Here is a 24,253-nt window from a genome sequence, read left to right as displayed (position 1 = left end):
TAGTTTAAACAATCTGAACAGCTGAACAATGATCACTGTATCCAGAAACACAAGCATTTTTTCCAAAAAAACCCTTTCAACTCTTATCTTTTTCTCTCCCTAGTTTTCTTTGAGCAAGTGTTGTTTTTCAAATACAGCATTGATATCCTGCCATACAGCAACAGCAAATAACAAAAAAACCATAAAGTAACTGAAATAAAAGCAGATAAAATGAGGCTTTAGTCCAACAAAGTGCAGTTGTGCACAACTTAGTTACTGACTTAGATTCATCAAGACTTGGACGAGATTAATTGTGCAGGGAAAGGCACGTATCTCTGACTTCGATTCTCAGCTGGAAACTCTCTTTGAAGTAGGAACTAAAGCTGCTCAACCCTTTTGTGAGAAATCATGGGATGTTCTCCCCAAAAGCTCAAAAGTTAGGACACTGATTTTGGTCATGGGACACTTTGTCAGCCTGAGCACAAGAGACATGAACCAGGTTATCATTCTCTCAGAAAAACCCTACCTACATGCCGTTCTGAAAAGAAACCTGCTTCTCCTGCGTCAATTTGCATAAAACAATTGAATGTTAATTCAGTCATAGATAGATGAGGAAAATTTTTTCCTGCAGTGCTGTGTTCAGCACATTTGAACAGCAAGAGGCACAGGTAGGTCCAAACGTCTGCTGAGTGACTAATTATGGGTATAGGTGGCATTATTTCTATGCAAGACACAAGGCTATACCATCCCAGTATGTCCAGTAAACCAAAGGCTAAAACAATCAAATGACATTAGGAAGAATTATTTTCTCCAAACTGGGCAGAGTAGCTGGTGATACGATTATTAATTTATTTGATAAAGCAGGGCACTCTCCCTGTAAGATGAATCTGTGTCCTCATACTGCATTGGGCTTAGCTGTAATGTAGGTCTCTGAGTACTGCAGCTGTGTTAAGGTATAATAATGGGCAGAAATATAGGTGCCAAAGAATTTTTCCTCCTTAGCAGGTAGGGAGGCCTTTGGCATTTTGTGAATCTGTCATGTCTAATGTTGAAGGCTAGAGTCTCTTCGTGGATCTACCTACCCCAAAGGTTTTATAGAGTACATTTGTTACAGTCCTTTTTTACCCCCGTGAGATACCGGCTAATGTTAAATTCCCAGGAAAACACCCATTTGCTGGAAAACTATGGCTATCAGAGCAGTTCTGTACATTGAGGAATTCAGAAATCCTTATTTGGATTTGCATTTACTGTGTTTTCATAATGGCTCTTGGTTGGTTCTTAGTTTCCCATGTGCAGCTGACCCTTAACCAACCTGCAAGTAAAATGCAAGAGAATTACAATAATTAAGTTAATTTGAAAACCTGTTAGATTAAAATAAAATCAGATAAAATGACTAATTTTCTCTATGGCATGTTTTACAACTCTTGTCGAACTCAAAATTAGGAAGACATTGCTGTGGAAAGTTTCCTAAACTGCACAATTTTACTTTTTTAAGCTTCTGCCAGCTGCAAGAAGAAATTACTGAAGGCAGGAATTCAGCAGCAGGTTCCAAGGATTTTATGTTCCATAGAATCTGATTTTGTTCTCAAAACAAAACATTTGGTCCTTATTGGTCAGGAAGATAACCTTCCCCCTGTAAATCAGCACTTGGCTGCCGTGTTTGTTCAGCAAGGCTGATGGACTAAAACAATAAAACATTTAGAGTTGTGACCTCAGCCCATTCATCTTCACTGAGTGCTCCCCACTTCAAAGCCTACCTTTTTGTTCTTCAAATGCACATGCTTTTCTGATGCCTGGTATACACTCAGTTTTGCGGGCAAAGCTATGATGGTAAGGGATTTTATTTTATTTTTTTATTTTACTTTCCTTCTGATTGTTAGTTATGCTTGAAAAGACTAACTAACTAAAATAGTCATTTTACCAACATAGCTTTCTCTCTCCAAGGAACTGACTGAATTGATATTAGTGAATTACTACTGTTGTTAAAAGCATCATATCCCTTGAAGTAAAACTTTAGTGGTTATCAGCTCCATTGGCAGCCCTTCCCAAGTTCTAACTGAAGCAAATCACCTGGCTTAAGTCACAAACATTATGTATTTGGTATTTTTAATAGGGGTATATATTTTTGCCTTCTTTTTTTACAAAATTTAGTGAACTGCTCAAATAAGAAAGAGGGTTTAGACTTAGAGGCAGTTGTTGGAGACAGTACACCATTTTCTCTTGAATAAATCTCTGGAGTGAAAAATGGAAGGTGGTGTCACTCCAGCCTGTGTTTGCACTGACAGTAATAGCAACGTAAAAATCAGGAATCTCTAAGGACTATTTTTATCAGATGTCTCTTTTCAGGATGGTCAGTGGAGAGGTAGGGTGCTGAATAATTAGAGTTATTATGATAGTAATAGATTATTAGATCTTGCCAATAGAGTGTTTAAAATTTGCCAAACTGGTCCTTTACTTGGTGTTATACAGAGGAGGGTACAATATCATAAGTATTGAATGGTATCAGAGATGGATTCTGTTTACTCACTTTACTGGGAAAAAATGATGTTGTTTCTTCTGCTTTGTTTTTCATTTGAAAGAACTGTATAGTATTGCACAATGTATCTTTTACACAAAGCACATAAATCCACTGCCATTTCCAATGGGGAAAACTTTACTTTTTAAAGAGCTGAATAAAGTTTTTTATTCTGTTTCACTTAATTAAGAATGTGGCTTTCCTACAGAGTTTGCACTTGCACTCCAAATGATGTTGCCTGGTTCAAGGTATTTGAGCAACGTGGCCTAGTGAAAGGTGTCCCTGTCCATGGCAGGGGAGTTGGAACAAGGTGATGGTTAAGATCCCTTTCAACCCAGGCCATTCTATCATTCTATGATCCCTTCTTAAATTGCAAATATCCAACAAGAAAGGGGTCTATCACAGACAGAAATGCTGATCTCCACACGTAAGACAGACTATATTTAAAGAGAATCTTTGAGTGTGCTACAGAGCTTCAGATTTCAATAGGGTGAGCCCTGTATGCTTACTCTTAAGTCCTGGCCTTGCTGAATTCTGTGACAAAGTATGTTGCAAAGATACCACACTGTCTGGTAAAAACTCATTGGATACCAGCCAGTGTAACTGATTGCACTAAATTTCCCAGAACGTAGAAACTTGTTTTTAATATGTGCGAGTATAAATGTATATACAATTTTTCTACAAAATGGGTAGTTTTAAAGTAGGTCAGAGTGGCTCTATCTTATAAAGTCACTAAATACCACTACATCTAGAGAAGATCTTCATGGTCACATGGTTCACAGTAAGAAAAGGCAAATAGTTTTGACCAAGAAAGCAAAAAAAACCCAACCCAACAGTGTAATAAAAACCAAAAGATGCACAATATTAGGCAGATTTCTATTTTTTAAATATTACCACTAGATAAATATTAGGAAGCATTTACTGCAAATAATCAATTAAATTATAGACTCAGAAGAGTGAAAGGTTAAATTAATTTTAAGGTATTTGAAAATGCTGCGCTAAGGTGTTTAGCTATTCCTACTTTGAACCCTGAACTATTTTGCTCAGGGCAGCATTCTCATTTCAGTGGGATAACTCATGTGAGCACAGCTAGGTGTGCACTTAAATGCTTGTAGAGTTGGTGTTTAACGGCTAAGCAGTTAATCTGCTGACAATGTTAATGGGAAGAAATAAGGTTATTAAGCCAAATAAAGACATTTCCTCAGCCCCAGCGCTCTTTCAGGAAAAGTGTCAAAAATGCATTTTTTCATTTGTTTCCTTTACTAAAATATGGATAGTTTTGCACGTTGTTTTTAAGCAAATTATATTAAACAATGATTTTCTGTTTCAGCTTCATTTGCATGTGCTACTCCAGTACAGATACTTTGTGTTGGTGAAACAGGCCTGTAATGTAACCCCTACGTACTATTATATTTTTTTAAAGGAATTAACATGAAAAAAAGACCTTTTACAGTAATAAATAAAAACTCTGTTCCTCCCTCCCTGCAACTTTTCCTTCAGTTGCTGTAGCCAAATTATCCAAACTCAACTGCACTTAGGGGCCAGGGGAAAAAGAAAAAGAAAGAAAGAAAACCATCCCCCACCTCCAGGAATGCATGCGCATTCAAGGAAGACAAACATGATTTTGTCTTTTGAAAAATGCAAGCATGCCAAGTACTTCTTCTGAGGGAAATAGTCATGTGTACAGTACCACTTCACTTCTGCCTCACTTGAGCTCATTTTCTGAATGGTGTTCTCTATATCATAGTCATCAAAAAAACTATGCCCGTTTCCCAACATCAATGTTTTAATATGCATAAGCATAAGCGTACGCATAATATTCCCTGTGCATACTACTGAAGTTACCTACACATTACAATATAATCTCAGAATATATGGAAGCAGCATGATTTATCACAGATCATAATCTCTTACTGCATTTTACAAATATTATTGCCTCTCTCAATGAAATTATACCCTCAGTTCTGCACATGCAGAACTCCTCTTTCTCTGTTAGGGTTCATGTATGCTTCTGGCTAGTGCCAGGGTCCTACACGGGTGGTCGTATGGACAGATTCCTGTAGCATAGGAAGGACACTGACTTTGCCTCTGCTCTCTGCAGTCACAGATGTCCCCTGCAAGGGTCTCAGTGCAAGCTGAGAACAACTCAGGTTCCACCATTGCTCAAGTCTTTATGTTGATGTTTGAAGTTCTCTGATAATGCTCAGAAATAATAGTCTAGAGAATAGTATTTCAATATACAGGTTTTAAAACAGGTAATTTTCTTTATCATAAGAGCTGCTTTGTGGGTACATCTTCTAAGCAACAGATAAAATAACTGCAGTGACATGTTAAGAGGATGCCCAAGTGGTTTAAAAGGCAGAGAAATTGGCTGTTCTCTAAGCATTCTTTTGCTATTTAAATGTCACTTGATAATTCTAGGTAACACCCTGGGGTCAGTTGTGCCTGCTCACGAGTCTTATGAGGGTCTTCTGACTTTCCTGTTAAGCTTCTTGCACTACCAGATGGACAAAAGAAAGACTGCAAGGCTGCAGCTGCTCCATCACACTCTAGTCAGTGTGTATAAGCTAGGCTGAAACAGAAGGTGAGCCATGTCAGCAGAAGGCCTGTGGGAACTAACTTCTATCACAGATCAAGACAAAAGCAGGGACTCAACAAGTTCAGTCCCTTCACTATGTCCAGTATCATTGCTAACGCTCTACCCATTATCTGTTTCCCATCCTCTATGGAAGCAGTGGCCTCCTTTTTTACCACCATATCCTCGTATGGCTTTCTAACATCTCTGGTTCTCATTTGCTGAAGAAGCCCCTTAAATGTTACTAGAAACAAGAAGATCATCTATAACATTTTTATACTGAATAATATTGTCATCCAAATAGGTTTACAATCCCAGATCTATATTCCAAATTATGTATTTGGGCTTTTTTTTTTTCTTTTTTTGGGATGAGAAAGCCTGGCTACATGGTATATTTTACTGACTGTTGTTTTTACTGCTTTGTGGCTTTCTTTTCATCTGTCAAGAGGTTACATGACAGGATTTTTTGCCCTCGAATGTCATTTCGATCTCACCTTTACTTCAGAGAAATATATGATTTTCTTTGTTCAAGAATCCAGCACAAGCCCTTTGAGAAACTCTTAGAAAAACATTCCTAGCTTTATCTAAACCCAAAATGTTGCCATGCACACCTAGTTCAGAACAGAACAAATCCTGGCAATCTACCCCAGATACATGCCCATGCAAGTTGGTGGGAGTTCATCCATGCCAAGTTTCAGAATTTGACCAAATCAAAGATAATTCTTTATGGTTAAGACAAAATATCCATGAAAACCAGGAAATATGTGGAACACCTGTATTGATGGCAAATCAACTGCAGTTAGATGCTCTTGAACAAAGTTGTATTAGCAAAGCTACAGTAGCACAATAAAATCACTATTCCCTTAGCCTTGTACTAGTTAAGAGGTCTGCATACTGATTAAGAATACTTTAAATATAGTATCATTTACATTGGAACTGGTAGAGCTTTAACAGTACTCTCAGTTAAACCAGAACAACTCAGTGAACACTATGAATGGACTTAGTAGACACAATAGTCATCTCCAACCTACAACAGGCACATCAGGACACCTGGAATCACAGCACTTTTAAGAGCTTTGTTTCAACAGAAATGAATGTTTGTGAAAAACACTAGAGAGTGAGAATCACTACAAAAACAGATAGATATAAGGTACAAAAGAGCAGGACATAAGTCCTTGGGAGCTCGACCTTAAAAGAAACCTAGAAAGAAAGTTTTCTCACTAAGGGCTGAAAGAGAGAGGCTTGAATTTCTAAATAAAAATTCTTCCTGTATACTGGAAAGGGAGACTTTATCTATTATTTATGAATAACAGGACTGCATGAAAAATATCTGCCTCTATCATCAGTTTCTTCTCCTCCCGAATCAGTTGAGAGACCACCAAATTTAGCCTAATTCATGTTATCAAAGAGAACAGACTCTTTTCCCCCTTATTTAAATTTTCAACGCAATTCCTTTGTAATCTCAGTTCAGGCACTTCCTGAAGTCATTGATTCACCATCTGTAAATTTGGGATATTGACTAGGGAGAAGTTAATAAGCGGGTATTGTTAAGTCAAAGGCTAGAAGAATACTGCATATTATAAGCACTTGCACAGTCTGCCTAACTGTGGATTTCCAAGTGTTAAGTTAAACACCACGGTTGTCAATAAATGGCAGAGAGTTCTGGTGATGAATCAAAATTACAATGATAAGCACCTTGAGACTACAACAGTGCAACTGCTCCTTGCCATTACAAGTCTATATCTAAGAAAAACTGCTTTTCAAGCATTGCAATATAGAAACACTGGCCTCATCTCCAAATATAAGAGGTCTCTAGGCAGGGTAGAGCTCTCACTAAGATCATCTCATCCTTGAAGTACCAGATTTTTTTCTTGTCTCCATGTCTGGTAAGTCATTATGTTTATAGCTTTCTCTGTACGTATGAGATGCTAACACAGCTCTGGAGCTGGCTGGAAAAAAAAGGAATGGAATTTTCAGTTTAAGCTAGTTAATTGAATAGGTCCTGTGCAATGTCTCAAGTACTGGTATTATGTGCATATTTTTGTTTGGTCACTTGGGAAATGATTTAATATAAGCATACTTTGTAGAAATTCACTTCAAAGAAGACAAAGTAACAACTATATCTTGATATATTATATATTTGCCTGCCTTAGTTTGACTGAGTACAAAATTACAATGGGGAGTAGCTCACCAGTACAAAATCACTATTTGCCATTATTAAACTTTCTTCTGTTACAGGAGAGTTTATTTTAAATGTTACACAGTTTAAACTTGGGCTCAAATTGAAACATAAACTGAAGATTTAAGTCTATCCACAACGACAATTTTCAGCGCTGGTGAGCCACAAAAGGCCCAATGAATTCAAAGAGTTTACAAATTGGTGCAATAACTGAGGGGTACAGGCTATTAGTATTAACATTATTAGTAGAACTATTGTTAATAAGTAGTAAAGAGCTTGAAGTCTTTCATGCAGCAGTTCAGGTTTGTACTGAAACTGAATGTTTGACATGAACCTTTTGTGTAATGCTTAGAAATTTTGGAAGTTTATGGTACTTAGTTTCACACTGAAACAATAGTTCTCCCCTTTTAAAAATTAAAAAGGATATTTAGAATAAAGAGTCTTTCTGAATTTTTCAGTAAACCTGTTGGACGAACTGTGACTCCGTAAAGCTTAGGAACTCATTTATTATGTTTGTAGATCACAGACTGCATTTATTCATAAAGTGAATCTCTAAAACCTAGCTTCCATTACAGCTGTGGGGAGGCCCAGTCTTTCTTCCTTCACTTGAGAAGGTGAAGCTCAAGAAGATAATTAACCATGAAACAATGAGGAGGTTTGGTGGGTAAGCACTAGTGTGAAAACAGTTACTCCTCACAAAAGAGGGGAAATTAGCTGGCTGGATAAAAAAGGAAGTGTCAGACTGGAAGACTGAAAGGACTGCCAGCATAAGTAGATAGCTCTACGCATCATTAATGCCATTTTTTAACAGTTAAACGTCACTGCTTTCTAAATTTAAATGCACTTAGATGCTATGTGTTAGGAGAGATTAATATGCCATTTTAAAATAATTTCTCTTCAACTTTCTGTTTTCACGTTTCACCAGTTTTAGTTGCCCTTCCCACGTATGAAAAAATCACTGCCTCTTAGTATTGTAGTCTTATTTACAAAGCCAATGAAAACAGTGTTTTAAAAAGATTCTGTTGGTCATTGTATTTTACAAACTCATTATTTGACATTAATATATGTATTTTTATGAAGAGAAAATTTCTTTTGATTATACTGTTTCACAGAGTAAAGACTTATGATATATGTTTCCTCTCAAAACTTCCTTCTACTGAAGCAGCCACATTTTTGGCAGAAATTCAGTTATATGCTATGCCAAAAGAAACAGAATAAACAAACACCGCTTAATGCAGCTGGCTAGGTCATTTACATATTACTGCACACACCAGACATGAAGAACTGGATATGGATTAGAGCATGACACAAATGGCCTATATATAAGGAGACATGAAATTAGGATCATCATTCCTAGTGATTTAAATTCTATTATTTAATGTATATTATAGTATTTCTGACATAAATGTATGTACATATTGAAATATTAAGAAGATATATGTATTATATTTTCTGTATATTTTACAGAAAAATATGCTAGAAATATCTTGGAAAACTGTTAAGTGGGCACATTTTTGAAAGATTTCTTCTGATGAAGAAGGGCACATCCCAGCCTTTGGAAACAGCAAAAAAATACAATGAAAACCCTCTCAGCGTACTGTAAAACTTCTTTACCATACATATGATATAAGTAGACCTCCAAATCTGCAAGTTTATTTGCTTTCATACAGCATCTGTTATTTTGGGTGAGATCAACAGTCCACTCAGCTGAGCCCACCTCCTGCAGTGGCTAGTTGTGAAGGTTTATGGAAAAGTTAAAAACCCTCAAACAAATAGAAGAATATAGAAGCTGCCATCCCAAATTTAAGAAAGCCTGTGGGGACTCTCAGAGTTGGAATTTAATAAGTATTAATTGATGTCTCCCCCATTAATTTGTCTAAAAATAAGTATTTTTTCTATCCACCACATCCTGTAGGAACAAATTTCATTTTTATATGTAGTGCATGAAAATAGTATTCTCTTTTGATGGTTTTAAATCTTCTGCCTGATAATTTCATTGGGTACCTTTGGTGTGTTAAGAAAAAAGAGTAAATAATTGTACCTCATTTATTTTCATGCAATTTTACAATAATTTTTACAATAATTTTTAATTGTGTTCCTTTCTGTTTAGAGCTGATGTAGCTCCTGGAATATCCTATAATAGTGAACAATAATATACTGATTATACATATACTTCCTGAAGATCCTGCAAATACATCTCCATAGCGGCATGAGGATTGTGGTGCTATCATCCAATATGGAAGGCCCTTGCAAGATGGAAATAACTGCTGTACAACTTGCCAGAAAATAAGGTTCCTTACTCTTTTTCTAAAAACTATTTTGTTTGAGAACTCTTGAAACAACATACATGAAAATCAGCTTAAATTACACTCACAATTCCTTGCAGAACTGGAGTCATTAGAGATGCAGAGCAACAAGTCATTAAATTAATTAAAAAATCACAAGTTTGTGACTTTAGTATTTCCCTGAACTCTAATTTTTCAAGTAATACCAGCCCAAATCATGAGTTTATGATTAGTGGATATTAGGCATCTAAATAAGACACTGACTGTAATCAGAACACAATGCACTGCAATGTGAGTCAGTGTCTGCTGAGCACTTTTAATTATCTGACTCTATACTTAGGTGCCTAAATAAGAAGTGAGTTCTTTTGAAGACCTCTGTCCTTGAAAATAAAAACCTAACCATTTTACCTTTTCTTTTTTTAATGAGGTATTTGTGCCATTTAAATGGTGTTTGACAGTTCTTTCAGCACCTACATGCATTGGAAACATCAGATTTCCAATTTCTGAATATTACTTATTTTCCTACTAAAACTGATTATTTCTGAGAATTCAATTGAAGATTTTACTCATCTTATAGTTCGAATGTATGTTTCAGAAGCAGGTATGTCTCTTTACCAAAGCTGTGTAAAAGTGCTTTACCCACTGTTAATCCGTGGCACAGAAGAACAAGATTAATAGATTGACAGATGGTTGGTAGAAAATATGCCACCATGCTATAAAGGCCTAAACCTGTTACTGTAGTGTTGACTTTTCCCAATATAAAGTTATAAATCTCAGATTTCTAGCTTTAATAGGACTGAATTCTCCCATCTCAAAATGTGAATTCTACTAATTACTTGTAGAATACTTATTTTAAACAATTGGGGTAAGCTGATTTACTAATACAGAAATTAAGAATATTGGATATGCCACTATCAGGTCAAATGCAATTACACGAGAGATATGACAGAGTTTCCATAATCATATGTTGAATTACAGAGCCATGTGATAAACTGGCACTTTGAAGACCTCACTGGCATTCTAAATCAACTGGGGGTTTGTAAACATCAGCCATTAAAAAAAATCAGATCAGCAGAGATGTATTACCAACTTTTTACCTGCTATGAAATTCTCTCAGTCTACTCTAAAATGGCACCAGTATGAAATACAGAGTGATAGATAGTTGAGGACCAGAAGTATCTTTGGGCTGCATGGATAAATGTAGAAAAATTGTATATTCCCAAAAGAAAATATTTCCTACTTCTTACTGGGTAACGCAGCACCACCATCCAGCCTTGAAAGTTCACGAGGTATAATAAAGTGTTTAAGCAAATCCAAAAAACATCAATTTTCCCTCTCTCTGAACTTATACATTTGAACAATTTAAAACTGAACTAACCAGAAAAAGAATACAGAAGAAATCCAAAGAAGTAGTTCTTTTAAAATATAAATATATATGTAGATGTATATACAAAAATTTGTGGCATTGAGCCAGCAAGTTTATGTAATTTTTCCCCTAAATTAATACAGCATAACAGAGAAAAAGATTCAAAGTATCTGTGACTTTAAGACTTGTCAGTCACTGAAAGTGACTGCTCACAGGATGCTACTAAAAAACATTAGTGCAGTCACAGTATTTTATACCCAATTCAGACCCTATGCTTTGAGTTAATTCTAACACCAGTTATGCAGTCTTATAACACTGTAATCATGATATTTTCTGCCTTGAATAATTGAAGTCAGTTTTTCACTGTAGGATGAGTTGTGGAGAGTAGTTATGCATAATTAAGCATCCATATTTGCGTTAAAAATAATACTGGGAAATATATGCTTAATTTATGTTGTTTTCATTATCTTTTTTTTGTTTAAAACTATGAGTGGCTATTATGAAGCAGTCCCAGTATCATAAAGAAACCTGTCTTCTAACAAATCAAGTAAATTTCAAATACTGCACAGAAAAGTTGTGTGCTTCATCAAGAAAAAAATAAATCAAAGAAAGCTTGAAATAATTAAGTATTGTGGAAGTTGATTTTATCATTAAAATAACTCTTTACTTTTAATGCAATATAATTTATTTTCCTGTCCTCATGCCAACAATAAAAAGTAAATTTCATTTCTCATCTTAAAATTTGCTGGGTATCCTGGAAAGGTCAAAGAAACTAAATGTGTCTGCAGATGAGCAAGGAGTTGCAGAACAGAAATATGCGTCTTAATGTATGTTGAATCCAGTTGAGGTGGATGGTGATTGAAACTTGCTATAGGACTGTGGTTGAACAAGCTACAAGAAAGGTTCTAGTAGGTTTCATTATCATACAAATTAAAAATTCATATATAATAGACACCACCAACATCAGCAGGAAATATTTTATATCTGTAAGTTTCAGTGCAGAGAATAGGACTAAAAGAACAAGAATGCTGAACTACTCTTTCTGCTTTAGGTGGTTCACTTTCTGGAGCAAAGATAAACTGCACTGAAAGAGGCTGCACAGCCTGTTCTATAATTATCCCTACTGAAACTGTGCTACACATGAAGAATGTTAGTAGTAAGCACCTTTACTTTCCAACCTCCTCCAGAGGGAGAGCTCAGGCTTACTATGGTTTAACAGAGATTGTGAAATAGGGAGATAAGGCTGCCTTAGTTTGTGGAGTCAGTTTTGCAGACTCTGAGGATGGAGTAGAGCCCTCTGCTGAAAGACTTAAATGTATTTCTTTTTTTCTTTCTATTCACTTTAAGAGCCTACCACTGCAGGTGACCACCCAGCAGACTTTCTCAAGAATTTAACACAACATTTATCTGAATTTTGACTAAACTTGACTGGGTTTGGAATTTTTTTACTAAGATCTGCTCAACAATAAGGATTTTACCAGCTTTGTTTTGTCATATTATCCAGACTGTGTACTGCCCTGATGGCTGCCATTGTAACTATGGCTGGTCCTCAAGAACATTATGAAGAATACAGAATGTGGGACATATTACCTATCTTCAATTACAGTTCAAGAAAACTCTAGACCTGTGTTCATCATTTATGTGATTATTTTAGATCCTACAGATAATTGCTCCATGTCACAAATCAGAAATGCAATGCAACCCAGAAGCTCAAAAACATAAACACCTTAAGTATGAGGATGATGCATCACATTACAAACTCTAAAATCAAACATCCATTCACTTAAAAAACAAATATTTTAAGGAAACACCAAAGTGAGCAGTCTTCAGTGTTGCAATATGAATAAAACAAGACGACTGACAGAAACTAATGCAAGCCATAAAGACTGTAGTGTCATATGCTATATGAAAGAGGTCCAATATCAAAGCAAAAATTACTTGTGATAGATAACGAATAAAATCAATCTGTAAAGGTTCAGAAATATGTCACTAAATAATTTGTAAGGGATGGATTGTGTAATAAGTGTTCAGCACTTTACAATATGTAGTGTGCCCTCTTCAGCCAATTAAGCTAATCATCTCTCAGTACTTTGCTGTTCTAGACACTCCTGATGAAATTCTAAATTTTATGCAAGATTTTTATTTAGATCTCGCCTTAGAAAATAATGGCTTCTGATGAAATAAGAAACTTTTAGAAACCGAATTTTGTTTAGTGAAGATATCTAACAAATAACTGAACAATGACAGATTCATTTTTTACCCCTGAGGGATGGGGGGTTTGTGTGTTTTTTTAAGCTTAGAACAAGTGTCATTCCCTGGATTGAAAAAATATGGCACCAGTGAAGTGAATATAGAAAAGTGAAAGGCAGATACCATGCCTAGCATTATGAAAAACTGTTTTCTTTTCCAGAAAGCATCACAGAAACAGATAAATAGAGAAAAAGGATAAAGATACAAGATCAGAAGCAATATAGTATTTTTTAACAATGTACTTTTCCAAGTTCATTATAAAGAAGGAAACCAAGAGGATATTGGGAAAAAATCCTAAATAGCACTTTAAGCATGCTCTTTACCTCCTAAGAAACAAGCTTGTGGAAAAGAGAGAAGTGCCTTTCTTTTTCTTTCGTGTTTTTTTTTTTTCAAGTGAGCTGCCTCACCAATGCAGATTTTCCCAAGTCCTTACAACTCTAATTAAAATGTGGTAATTGGTTATGTTACCTCAATTACCATGATGCATGGACATTGATGCAAAGCGACACCAATTGAATCCCTTGGGTATTATACCCCAAGGCCATCCCATTTATTGTGGCCTTATTATTTTCAATTATGTGGCTGGATGTACAGCATACTTTCAAGCCAATACAGATGGGGGGTTTGCTGGACATACAGTATGGTATGATGATTAGAAGAACAAGAGAAATAATTTGCTTTTTTTCATGAAGAATAGTAGTGAACTTAGTGATCAGACAAATGAATATTTCAGACATATTCAGGACAATGTGAGAATTACAGCACCTTAACCCAAATTGCCTTACCTCAAAATCTCCATCTTAAAAGCATGAATAATACTGTTCCTTCAATAATTAGCTCTCTCTGTTGAATAAGAAATTGTCTGTTCCATAAAACAGATAAGTTTCTCATTCAATGAATGAGCAACCTGGAGAAAAAGCAGTTTCTCCACTCATCAAAAAGGCAGGAATTTTGAATTGCAACTTAAGTAAAATCCATTAGAAACCACAGTTTTGTTTCTCTAACAGCCACAGCAGTACAATAGTTTTGTATACTCCAGTATTGGTAAAGCCATCCCAGAAAAGTGAATTTCCATTGTCATCTCATTGTAGCTTTCTATACAGAAACATATCTGACCTGCACAGAACATACACAAAGTGTGAACATCTGTAGCAGCTGGAATAAACCACTGAGGCTAAACATATAATTTACATATACACAGGGCATACCACAGGCTGAGCAAAAGATTAAAAAATAAATGCAGAAAACAAATATTCTCACTTTGACGTAACAATTGTAAACTTATGGGCGTGACCATAACTGAGTCTGTCCCAAATCCTTTTTAACTGTTCAGTCTTTCAAGTAGATTAGACCTTCTAAAGGAAAGCGTAGTGAGTTAAACAGTGAGTTAAAGCTTCTCCAGTTCTTGAGCAGGAATTTTAGATGGTAATTTTGAGTTTAGTTGACTATAAGATTGTTGCTATTGTTATTGCAATCGCCAGACAGACTCTTTTTCCTTTGAAGTTGATTGCTAGCAGGGTCTTGTTAGGCAAGCTATAAGATATCTGTGTAATTCCAGTTAAAATTTAGGTGTAACATTATATCAGCAAAATATGGAATTATAAATCTGGATGAAAAGAATTTTTAACAAAAAACCAAACCAAAATAAAGAAACCCACCAAAACCAAACAAACAGATGGGGGAGATAAAAACCTCTTTTGCTGTAACATATTAGGACTGCTTCCAGTATTCTGTATTTTTGATTCTATGAATACTTCACTCCATATAGCTAGATTAACCTACTGAATCTGACCACCTTTCATCCTTCTGGAGTGATTCTTATTGATAATTTCACATTATAGACAGAACTTTTTGTTTATGGGAAAGACAACTTTTAGCAAATTTTAGGTGCTTGAAGTACATCTTAATATCTTGTTATTTGTAAAATTATTGTGCCCACTATTGCAAAAGGTGTACCTTTTTTGGGGTACCTTATTTACTGTCAGGAAGTCAGATGCCCTGAATGAGCCAGATGCCATCAGGGTATAAAAACATCTCATTTGTTTTCATAAATTACAGTTTGTGGGCAACCACAAATAAAGACTTGTTACCAAGAGATACATTTTGTGTGCCAAGACTGGCACACCATCAAATACAGAGAGATAGGGAGGGAGAAGAAATGATTCTGATACCTACCCAAGAAAGGACTGCACAGGACCTGAGTGAAAAGGAGAGTTAGAACATGCCAAGTAGGGCCAGGGAAGTCAAAGAAACATGAATCCTATAGTGGCTGGGTCACATTTAAATGTTGAGAATACAGAGAGTTTTATTAACAAAAGAAGCTTGTTTATACTGACATACTTCAAAAAATCATAGTGTTATAAAGCAGCCTAGGATGAGAGGTTCCGAAACAAAACAGCCCACAATGAAAATTAGATGAGCGTCATGATATCTCTAAAAGGCTGCTACTTCTCAGCAGAAAGAATGATACACACCCAGCCGGTGAAATTCCAAGCTCTAATTAGCTCGTAACAGTTTATTTACAGTAACTGCAAGTACAACCAGTAAACTGCTTTCCACACAGCAGGTGCCCCCATGCAAAAGAGGATAATATGATTTCACTACAGTAACTTGGATCTTTGTTTGGCACTTTCTAAGATATCTCACAAATGAAACTTCTTTCTGTTCCTAGTCAAATAGAAGATATATATTTACTACAACAAAATGATGTTTTGCAGATTAAAAAGGCAGTTCCTCATCCTTTGGTACTTTACACAGTTGGAACCTAGTCCAATCTCTCTTGGGCTCTTATAGACCCAACAGATACTCAGACTCTAATAAATAAAATTCAGGATTCTGAGAGCTACTTTTTGTTTCTTTGTTGGTAATACTGCACACACTTATCTCTGAAGCTCCAAAATTCAACAGGTTTTTCAACTGCTGGTCAGATCATTAAACATTTTGTGTAGCACTTTCCAAGTTTACTAGAGCTATTGCTGCAATACATTAGTAATATGACTAAAAATATTCCAAAAATGGAACTACCACAAAAATATCACCAGCATTTCTCAAGAGAATAAAAAATGTTTCCTACTATATTTTCTTTCTTTATCAATCTTTTCTATTCCTCAGTCTCATATTTATCTTCTAACCCATTCACTTGCCCAACCTATTTAATTAATGAGTTCTCTTACTTCTGTTCACATTTCTTGCTCTCTCAGACTCATTACCATCAAAACTCTCTGTAGTTTTTGAGATGGCATTTTTCTTCTTTCATTTCTTGACTTTCCTCTGATTTAAATGTAATGTATTGTCTAAAACTCCTACCCACATTTTCTCTAAAGCTCTGGATCCTCACTAATTTTGTTTTTTCTTTTAATTCCACTGAAATTTTTCTAACATTTTCTCACAATCTTTGTTTTACCAGCTTTGTTTTAATTTTAACTCCACTTGAACAGACTCTCAACAAACTAATTCCTTTGATTTTTTTGCTCTCTAGATTATTTTTTATCTATCTTTATCCCTCTACTCAGGGCTGCTCTCAACCCTCTCTGCCCAGCCTGTATTTGTGTTTCGGATTGCCCCAACCCACCTGCAGGACCTTGCATTTGACCTTTTTGGACCCACCTATCAAGCCTGCCAAGGTCCCCTCTGGATGACAGCCCTTCTCTATAGCATGTCAACTGCACCACACAGCTTAATGTCATTGGCAAACTTGCTGAGGGTGCACTTAGTTCCCCTGTCCGCAGCACTGACAAAGATGTTTCCAGGAGGATCTGCTCCATGATCTTGCCAGGCACAGAGATAACACTGACTAGCCTATATTTCCCCAGGTCCTCTTTTTTCCCTTTATAAAAATGGAGGTTCTGTTTCTCCTTTTTCTGTCAGGAGGAGCTTCACTGGACCGCCACAATTTCTCAAATATGATGAATAGTGGCTTAGCCACTACATCTGCCAGTTCCCTGAAGACCCCCAGATGCATCTCACCAGATCCCATGGACTTGTGTACTTTCAAGTGCCTTAGATGGCCTTGAATCTAATCTTCTTCTACAGCACGAGGTTCTCATTCTCCCAGTCTCTGCTGTTGACTTCTGCATCTAGAGCAATGTGACTGGAGCACTTGCCAATGTTGACTAAGTCAAAATAGTCGTTGAGTACCTCAGCCTTCTCCATGTCCCAAGTACTCAGGTCTCCCATTTCCTTCTGGAGAGGGACTAAATTTTCCCCAGTCTTTCTTTTATCACCAATGTACCTATAGAAGGTTTTCTTTGTGGCCCCCCATGTCCCTGGCCACATTTAATGCTCAGACAATTTCTACATACACCTCAGGGGCTACCTGCTCTTGCTTCCACCCTCTGGGGTTTTTTTTGTTAATTGCTTTTCCTTCATCTTCTGTTTTTCACTAGACTTGAACAGCCTTTTACCTTACCTGCTTCCCCTTCTCCTTTTTAGATGCTAATATACATTCCATTTCTCTTTTTTAAATGATAATACACTGCAGTTCCCATCTATGGACAGAGGGCTCAAACAAACTTCTTTCATCTAACCCCACTCTTCTTAGTGTCCACTAACATAAACTAAGCACAAACAGAATGGAACTCTTGCGCTTTTCTCCCCAGATTTCTTTTCTTCATGCTTTTTCAGTAATCTGGTAATCTGCATCAGCTGTGACATTACAGCTTTTACTAGCTCTTTGAGAGAAATCTTAGCATCACTAAGATTTGACATTTTTCTACGGGTCATATAGTGCAAGCTCTAGATGATTTTGGTTGTTTCCAATGGCATTCCTCTTCAGTCAACACTTGCCTCTCTGCACACAGAGAGGAATAAGGAAAGGCAGAATATTAATGATTTCTCTATACCCTTGTACACTTGCATGTAGCTTCATCATTTTACACTACTTCCAACCAGATCAAATTTTTGATGGCATAACTGACTCTCCTCAATTATCTACACTTTTTATATTGTCAGTTGACTAATCCCATGCTTATAAAACCAATGTTGGCACTACATCTGCTTTACAGTGATGTCTCCCTTCCATGTTGACTCATACAGAGACATGCCCCTTTTGACTTGTCCTGATAGTCTATTCACACCTCTTCCTTCATTAAGTCCCACTTCTATCTCAATACCTAAAGCAAAACAGCCAATAAATCAAAAGGATAGAGGACCACTTCTATGTCATAACTTTTGATAAAGGCAGGCAAGCATTCTCCTCGCTAACTCACCATTTCTTGGCCCCTTTAGATTAATAGTATTTACACTCGGGAACTGCTAGTGTTTCTGAACAATGCCTTATATATCTTCATACTATAGTACCTTAACTGAACCAGAGAATTACAGCTTCTATTATTTTTTTAAAGGGACTTTAACAAAAAGAAGTCAAAAGTAGTATTTCACAATTAGTCAGATAACTATTAGGAAGGACGTAAGTGTCAAGCATTTTTTCCTTTGCTCTGCTTGGTATAAACCTAAAAAATTATGTCATTTGTTCTCAAATCTCATCAAGGCTCTTCACTATATGAACTACATAGGATTATCATTGCTGTCAATGTAGCTGCAGTATATAGACTTCAGCAGTATGATAGTAGCACAAAACACGCTGAGCCAATTCATCCATTACAGTCCATGGTGTTAGAGTAGGGATTATTTTGTTCCTCCTGCTTTGTAATATAGTTTTATGCTGTAGAAAACCAATCTAATTCACGCCACTTAATGGATGGTTTAAACAGAGCGCTATTTTGCCTCCTAGGAATCATTTCCCTAAGATAAAAGCAAATTATTGCATTTTACTTATATTCAAATAACACAGGATTGTATATTAATCACATACCCATGGCATTCTATGTGACATACACATCTACTGCTGGGATGTTAATTAAAACCAGTCTTAGCTACACAGGAAATACTTTTTCTAAAATATATTTTCAATCAGTAGAATTTTACCTGGGCCCAGTTCTGTTAGGTCCTGAGCAACTTAGCACCAAGAGAAGATTGTTTTTATTGTTTGATGGGATCAGACATGATGAGATTAAATATCCAGCAAATAGATTATGTATATTGTGAGTTTATATTACTAATCAATTTTGTCCATAAATACAATGCTTTGTGAAAAACTGAAGATTCACTTGTTGGCAGTAAAGACTAGGAATGGCATCTTCAGTCAGAAGAAAATGCTTGGAGATGGATGTGTTTGTCTTGTGCTGAAAAAGTGCCTCTCACAAAGAATGAAACCCTGCACTTTTAAAGCAAGCATTACTCACCGAGTCTTTTTCTAATCGCTTCTGTAGCCTTGTTTGCCACTGGACAGCTTGCATGACAATAGCTTCCCACCTTCTCTCGAGGTTTACAATTATCAACTGCATGGACTGGTGATCTGCATTTAGGTTGCAGGTCTCCTGATCATCCAGGAGGTGCTGGCATAATCGCAGCACAGAGGCTACCCCACGACGTCTCTGTTTGATCTCACAGCATAAAGACTGCAGGATAGACAAACAACAGATGTCAGTGTGGAATTCTTTGCAAATTGAAACATTAAGTATTATCTGATATTTAATGGTGCCAAATCTCTGTCTTACTTTTTTCAGCTCTTCCATAAATTCCCATACTTTAGTGTCAAAGCTTAGTGTTTTATTTTCAGATAAATACAGTCTTAACAGCACAGAAGGTGTAACGTTATGTTCAGTCTTCTTCAAACAAATGCCTATATAACTAACTATCTCAATAATGCTAAAGGTTTAATGACGTATACTGGTTTATTCTTAATTTCTTTTTCATTCAATTGGGACACATCTGAAATGAGTTACCTTGACAGTAATCAACTTCAGAAATTCTACAGAGTGAAAAAATCATAGTCATGTAATGTGAATATGTGTATTTTTAGAAAAAAAAATAGAAATTATGGGTCCTATACAACCTGTCATAGGAGAAACATTAAGAAAGCAGAAAATTCAGTACAGAATTTTTTACAGATGTTTTTTGTTATCATAACATATTTCCAGAGTAGTTTCATATTCGAGTAAATATAGGAATACTGTGATAACTGTATCGTCCTTGAAGATGAGTAAATCACTGTATTTATTTCATCATACTGATTCCAGTGCTACTGAGAATGCAGTCTGACATAAACTGGTTGATGGGAGACAATTGCTAAGTCCTAATATTGAAACGATGTGAGCCAGGATCTGTTGGTTCTACTCCAGAAACCCAAGAAACCTCACTGAGAATCTTATTGAACAGTAGCAAAAATTATGCATCCTACATGGCAGACAGAACTAGAGAGAGATGTACTACCTGAAACCAGTTAATGGCATACTGAAACCATACTTTCAAGTATGGTTTTATCCATGACTATACTCTAATGTCATTCAACATCAAATCACAATTTTATTCTCTCATAATGTATTTTAATAATAAAATCTATGAAGCTGGGGTATAGAAGGCACAAATGCATCCAAGGATTATGGCTTCAGCCCAGTTTCTGAGACCCTATACTTTTATAGCATTGCATGACTCCAGTATTCAACTATTATCAAAGGGTAGTGCTACTCCTGAATTTAACAGGACTGTGCTCTACACATGGGAGCTTTTCAGATAATTTAAATTGTAACTTGCCAACATCTGTTTCCCTCTGTGGGATGCCACAGATGAAAGTGCATGACCCCATGAGAAAATCTGAACTATCGTCTTTTCTGAAGGCAGCATGCTTGCCTTTAAACTTCCAGTTAATGATAATAAGCAAACGAAAAAAGCCACTACATCTCTCAAAGTTGTTCACAAGCATTAACTGATAAAAAAATCAGGATTTACCTTCCTGAATTTTATTAGCAAAATGACATTCTATAGAAAGTGAATTCAAGTTCCAGATTTTCATGTCACTGTTTCTTTAGAAAATAGAATTTATACTTAGAAATGTTGTAACTCAAAGGAGTATTTTGCTGCTGTGTTTGATCAATAATATTAAGCTGGAAGTCTGAAGCAAAACAGTGGTATGCACATCTAAAAACATGTGCCTTTTCTTTGCCTACAGATAGTGTGCAAAAGACCTTTTTTTTTTAAAGCCTTCAAGAGAAATGATGATTACGCCCACAAACATAGCTGAATTACTAGTCTATTTTCACTGGCACAACTGGGCCATCCTAACAGTTAACAGATTGCTTATTAATCAACAAGGGTAAACAAGGCAATGAAATCTCATTTAAAGTGGAAGTTTTAATTCCTAAAAGTATTTCTGTTCAAAGCATTATTCCTGATAAGCCTTCATTAGAAGACATCTTAAAATGATTAAGTACATTTGATTGTAAAGTAAACTGAGTAGTACATTAGCAGGTGGACATTTCATACAGATGTTCCACTTACTGATATAATGCATTCTATAGCTATTTAAATTACCCTAACTCTATAATAGCTAGAAGTCTATTACTTCTATAATAAGAGAACCCTGTATCTTTAAGATTTCTGAATTTTAAATAATGTGAATGACGAATTTCCAAACCTCTATTTATGACAAAATATGACCAGGAATTTTATTATTCAATTTATACCAGAGCTGCATTTTCACTAACGTTTCCTGAACTTGCCCTTATTTATTTTCCTAGAGTTCATTGCTAGTTTCCTTCATAGTTCTTGATGTAACCACCACGTCTGGCACATTTCCTTTTTAATGCAGTTCATTAGCCTAATGTCACAACAGAAAAAATCCAAACAAAACCAAACAAAAAATCTACTTAAAGTCAGGGTTCTTATTTTACATTTTATAACAGCTAGGCAATTCAGTTTTTTGGAAGTGATGGTATGTTATTTACCTATGTATATCTATGTAGGTCTACATTAACTTCATAGAAGTCAATGCAGTTCAGAATCTGGCCCTAAAACATTAACTTGCCTTGATATATCTGATTAAGTCATCCCTTACAAATATTGTTCTTTTTTGATACAATGCCATTTAATATGATGAGGTAAGGAGAATTGCACTCATAATTGCACTTATACGGGAGTTTAAGTGAGGCCTTTACATAGTGTTCTCTGAAAGCAGAGCTACAGTATCCAAGTAATTTCTAATTTATATCAATTTTACACCACCATAATAACAGTAGCTTTACTGAAGCTATTTCTGATTTACATGGCTGTGACAGTACAATTAGGCCTATGGCACTTTTGTTTCAATTTTATTGCATGATATTATGGTTAATATTAAACAGGAGAAAAACGAAGTGCTTGTATCTAACAGTGTGGTGAAAGAGTTGGTTATAGCAACAATTCTTTAAAAGCTAGAGAACTTAATCATGTAAAGATATCTTTAAGCCCTATATAATAGCATCTGCAATAATGAATTTAAGCAGTATTAGGCTCTTGTGTTCAGCATCCTAAAGCAACACAATAATTGCCTATATCCTATGACATGATATATCACAGTATATCATGGTATATCCATCCATGTTTTGCTGTTGTTAAAATGGCATGCTTGTATATAAGCCTGTCAATATGACAATTGCACATGCAAAGTACACTTCCATGACTTCCAGTTACTTTAATTATTTGCAAGGTACATTCTACACCATCCACAGCTGCTGCTATAGTGAGCTACCAGGCACATGAAGGTTCAGAAAATCCGGTAATGATCTAACAGTAAACTTAGGAGCGTTTCTTAGGCTCACTCAGTTTCCTGTGCGCGCAAAAGATTTGCTGAAAAATAGATTAAGAGATCAGACACTTTCAGTTGTGTCTCCTCATACTATCATGTGTCCACTGAGCTGTGGTAAATGTAAACACAATCCAAGTCTTTGCAAATGTGAGAGAAACATTCACTTAAACCATTTGCAGTGAGACTTAAATAAATGTATTTGGGTTTTTTGCTGCAGGCTAAGAGTATACACAGTAACTGCAGATGCTGTGTATGAACTTCACTTTGTGTCTGAGTCATTTGCTTCACAACAGACACTGATAACATTGAGGTGTTAGTCATTATAATGTTATTATGGTCATGGCTTCCCATACAGAGGATTCCTGTCCATGCTGCTAGAATCTTGGAAGATTTTTCTTCCCTCTGCTTACTCCTATTTTCAGTGCTTTGAAGTTATCATCCACACAGCTAAAAAGGGCTAGCTGAAACTACTTTCGCAGCTTGTTAATACCATGCCTTAAATTATCTAGAAAAGCCCCTGCTGGGTCAAATGACATCAAACATGCTTTCCAAGCCATAGGCTAATGGCACTATCTATGGGAATGGAAGTGGCCATGATCTGAACAGAAAGTGCTTGGCATAGCTGCACGACTCCTAAGTGAATGGCATATGACAGAAACATGTCTGCAGCTTTAGGCAGTGCCAGACCATACAAGAGGCAGAGGAAGGTGGGAAGTTGAGGAATATTAGATCGCCTCAAGCTCCAATCTGCCTCCATCCCTCAGCCTTCCTGCATCATATCAGTGCCTGAGTTGTGCTGCACTGCCTGCTCTGCACAGCTGAAGATTTATGGGAAGTCTGCTTTCTCACATAGTATGGAAGATGAGTTGGCCACTGAAGCATCAAGGATCTTGAGCAGGTGTTTAACATTAACTATTTAAAAGTACTAAGATTCTCACTATATTCTGTGAGACTATTTGTGCTTAAAAATAGTTTAAAAGTCAGTCTAAAATTAGTTTAGTTCCCTTAAATCCACATGATCCACATCTTCACCACATAACATGTTGAGATGTGGGGTTTTGTAGCCTCATTTATTACATATTGTTTGGAGAACTCATTTTTATGAGATCTGAAGTTTCTTGCTTTCACTCTACAATTGGGAATAATAAACAGAATCACAGAATCACAGAAGGGACCCACAAAGATCATTGAGTCCAACTCTTGGCCCCTCACTGTACCAATCCCCAAGAGTCACACCATGTGCCTGACAGTATCATCCGAACGCTTCTTGAACTCTGTCAGGTTTGGTGCTGTGACCACTTCCCTAGGGAGCCCATTCCAGCGCCCAGCCACCCTCTGGGTGAAGAGCCTTTTTCTCATATCCAACCTAAACCTCCCCTGACACAACTTCAGGCCATTCTCTCGGGCCCTGTCACCAGAAGTTATCAGAGAGGAGATCAGTGCCTGCCCCTCTTCTTCCTCTGAGGAGGAAGTTGTAGACTG

At 36.3% G+C, this 24,253-nt stretch overlaps 1 protein-coding gene across 14 annotated transcripts in view; it reads right to left on the bottom strand.

Annotated features, from left to right (window-relative positions):
- The window catches only part of AKAP6 (A-kinase anchoring protein 6), a 276,515-nt gene that overhangs the window by 12,006 nt on the left and 240,256 nt on the right, over window positions 1-24,253 (bottom strand). For all 14 annotated transcript variants that reach the window (XM_032692214.1, XM_032692213.1, XM_032692216.1 and 11 more), the window contains one exon: window positions 19,392-19,607. In XM_032692214.1, the coding sequence (XP_032548105.1) occupies window positions 19,392-19,607 (216 nt within the window). The remainder of the gene's footprint in view (window positions 1-19,391; window positions 19,608-24,253) is intronic.

Source organism: Chiroxiphia lanceolata, chromosome 6, assembly GCF_009829145.1.
Source record: "Chiroxiphia lanceolata isolate bChiLan1 chromosome 6, bChiLan1.pri, whole genome shotgun sequence".
NCBI lineage: Eukaryota > Metazoa > Chordata > Aves > Passeriformes > Pipridae > Chiroxiphia > Chiroxiphia lanceolata.
The sequence above is the reverse complement of the archived record's forward strand: the minus strand, read 5'-3'. Positions and strand labels throughout refer to the sequence as shown.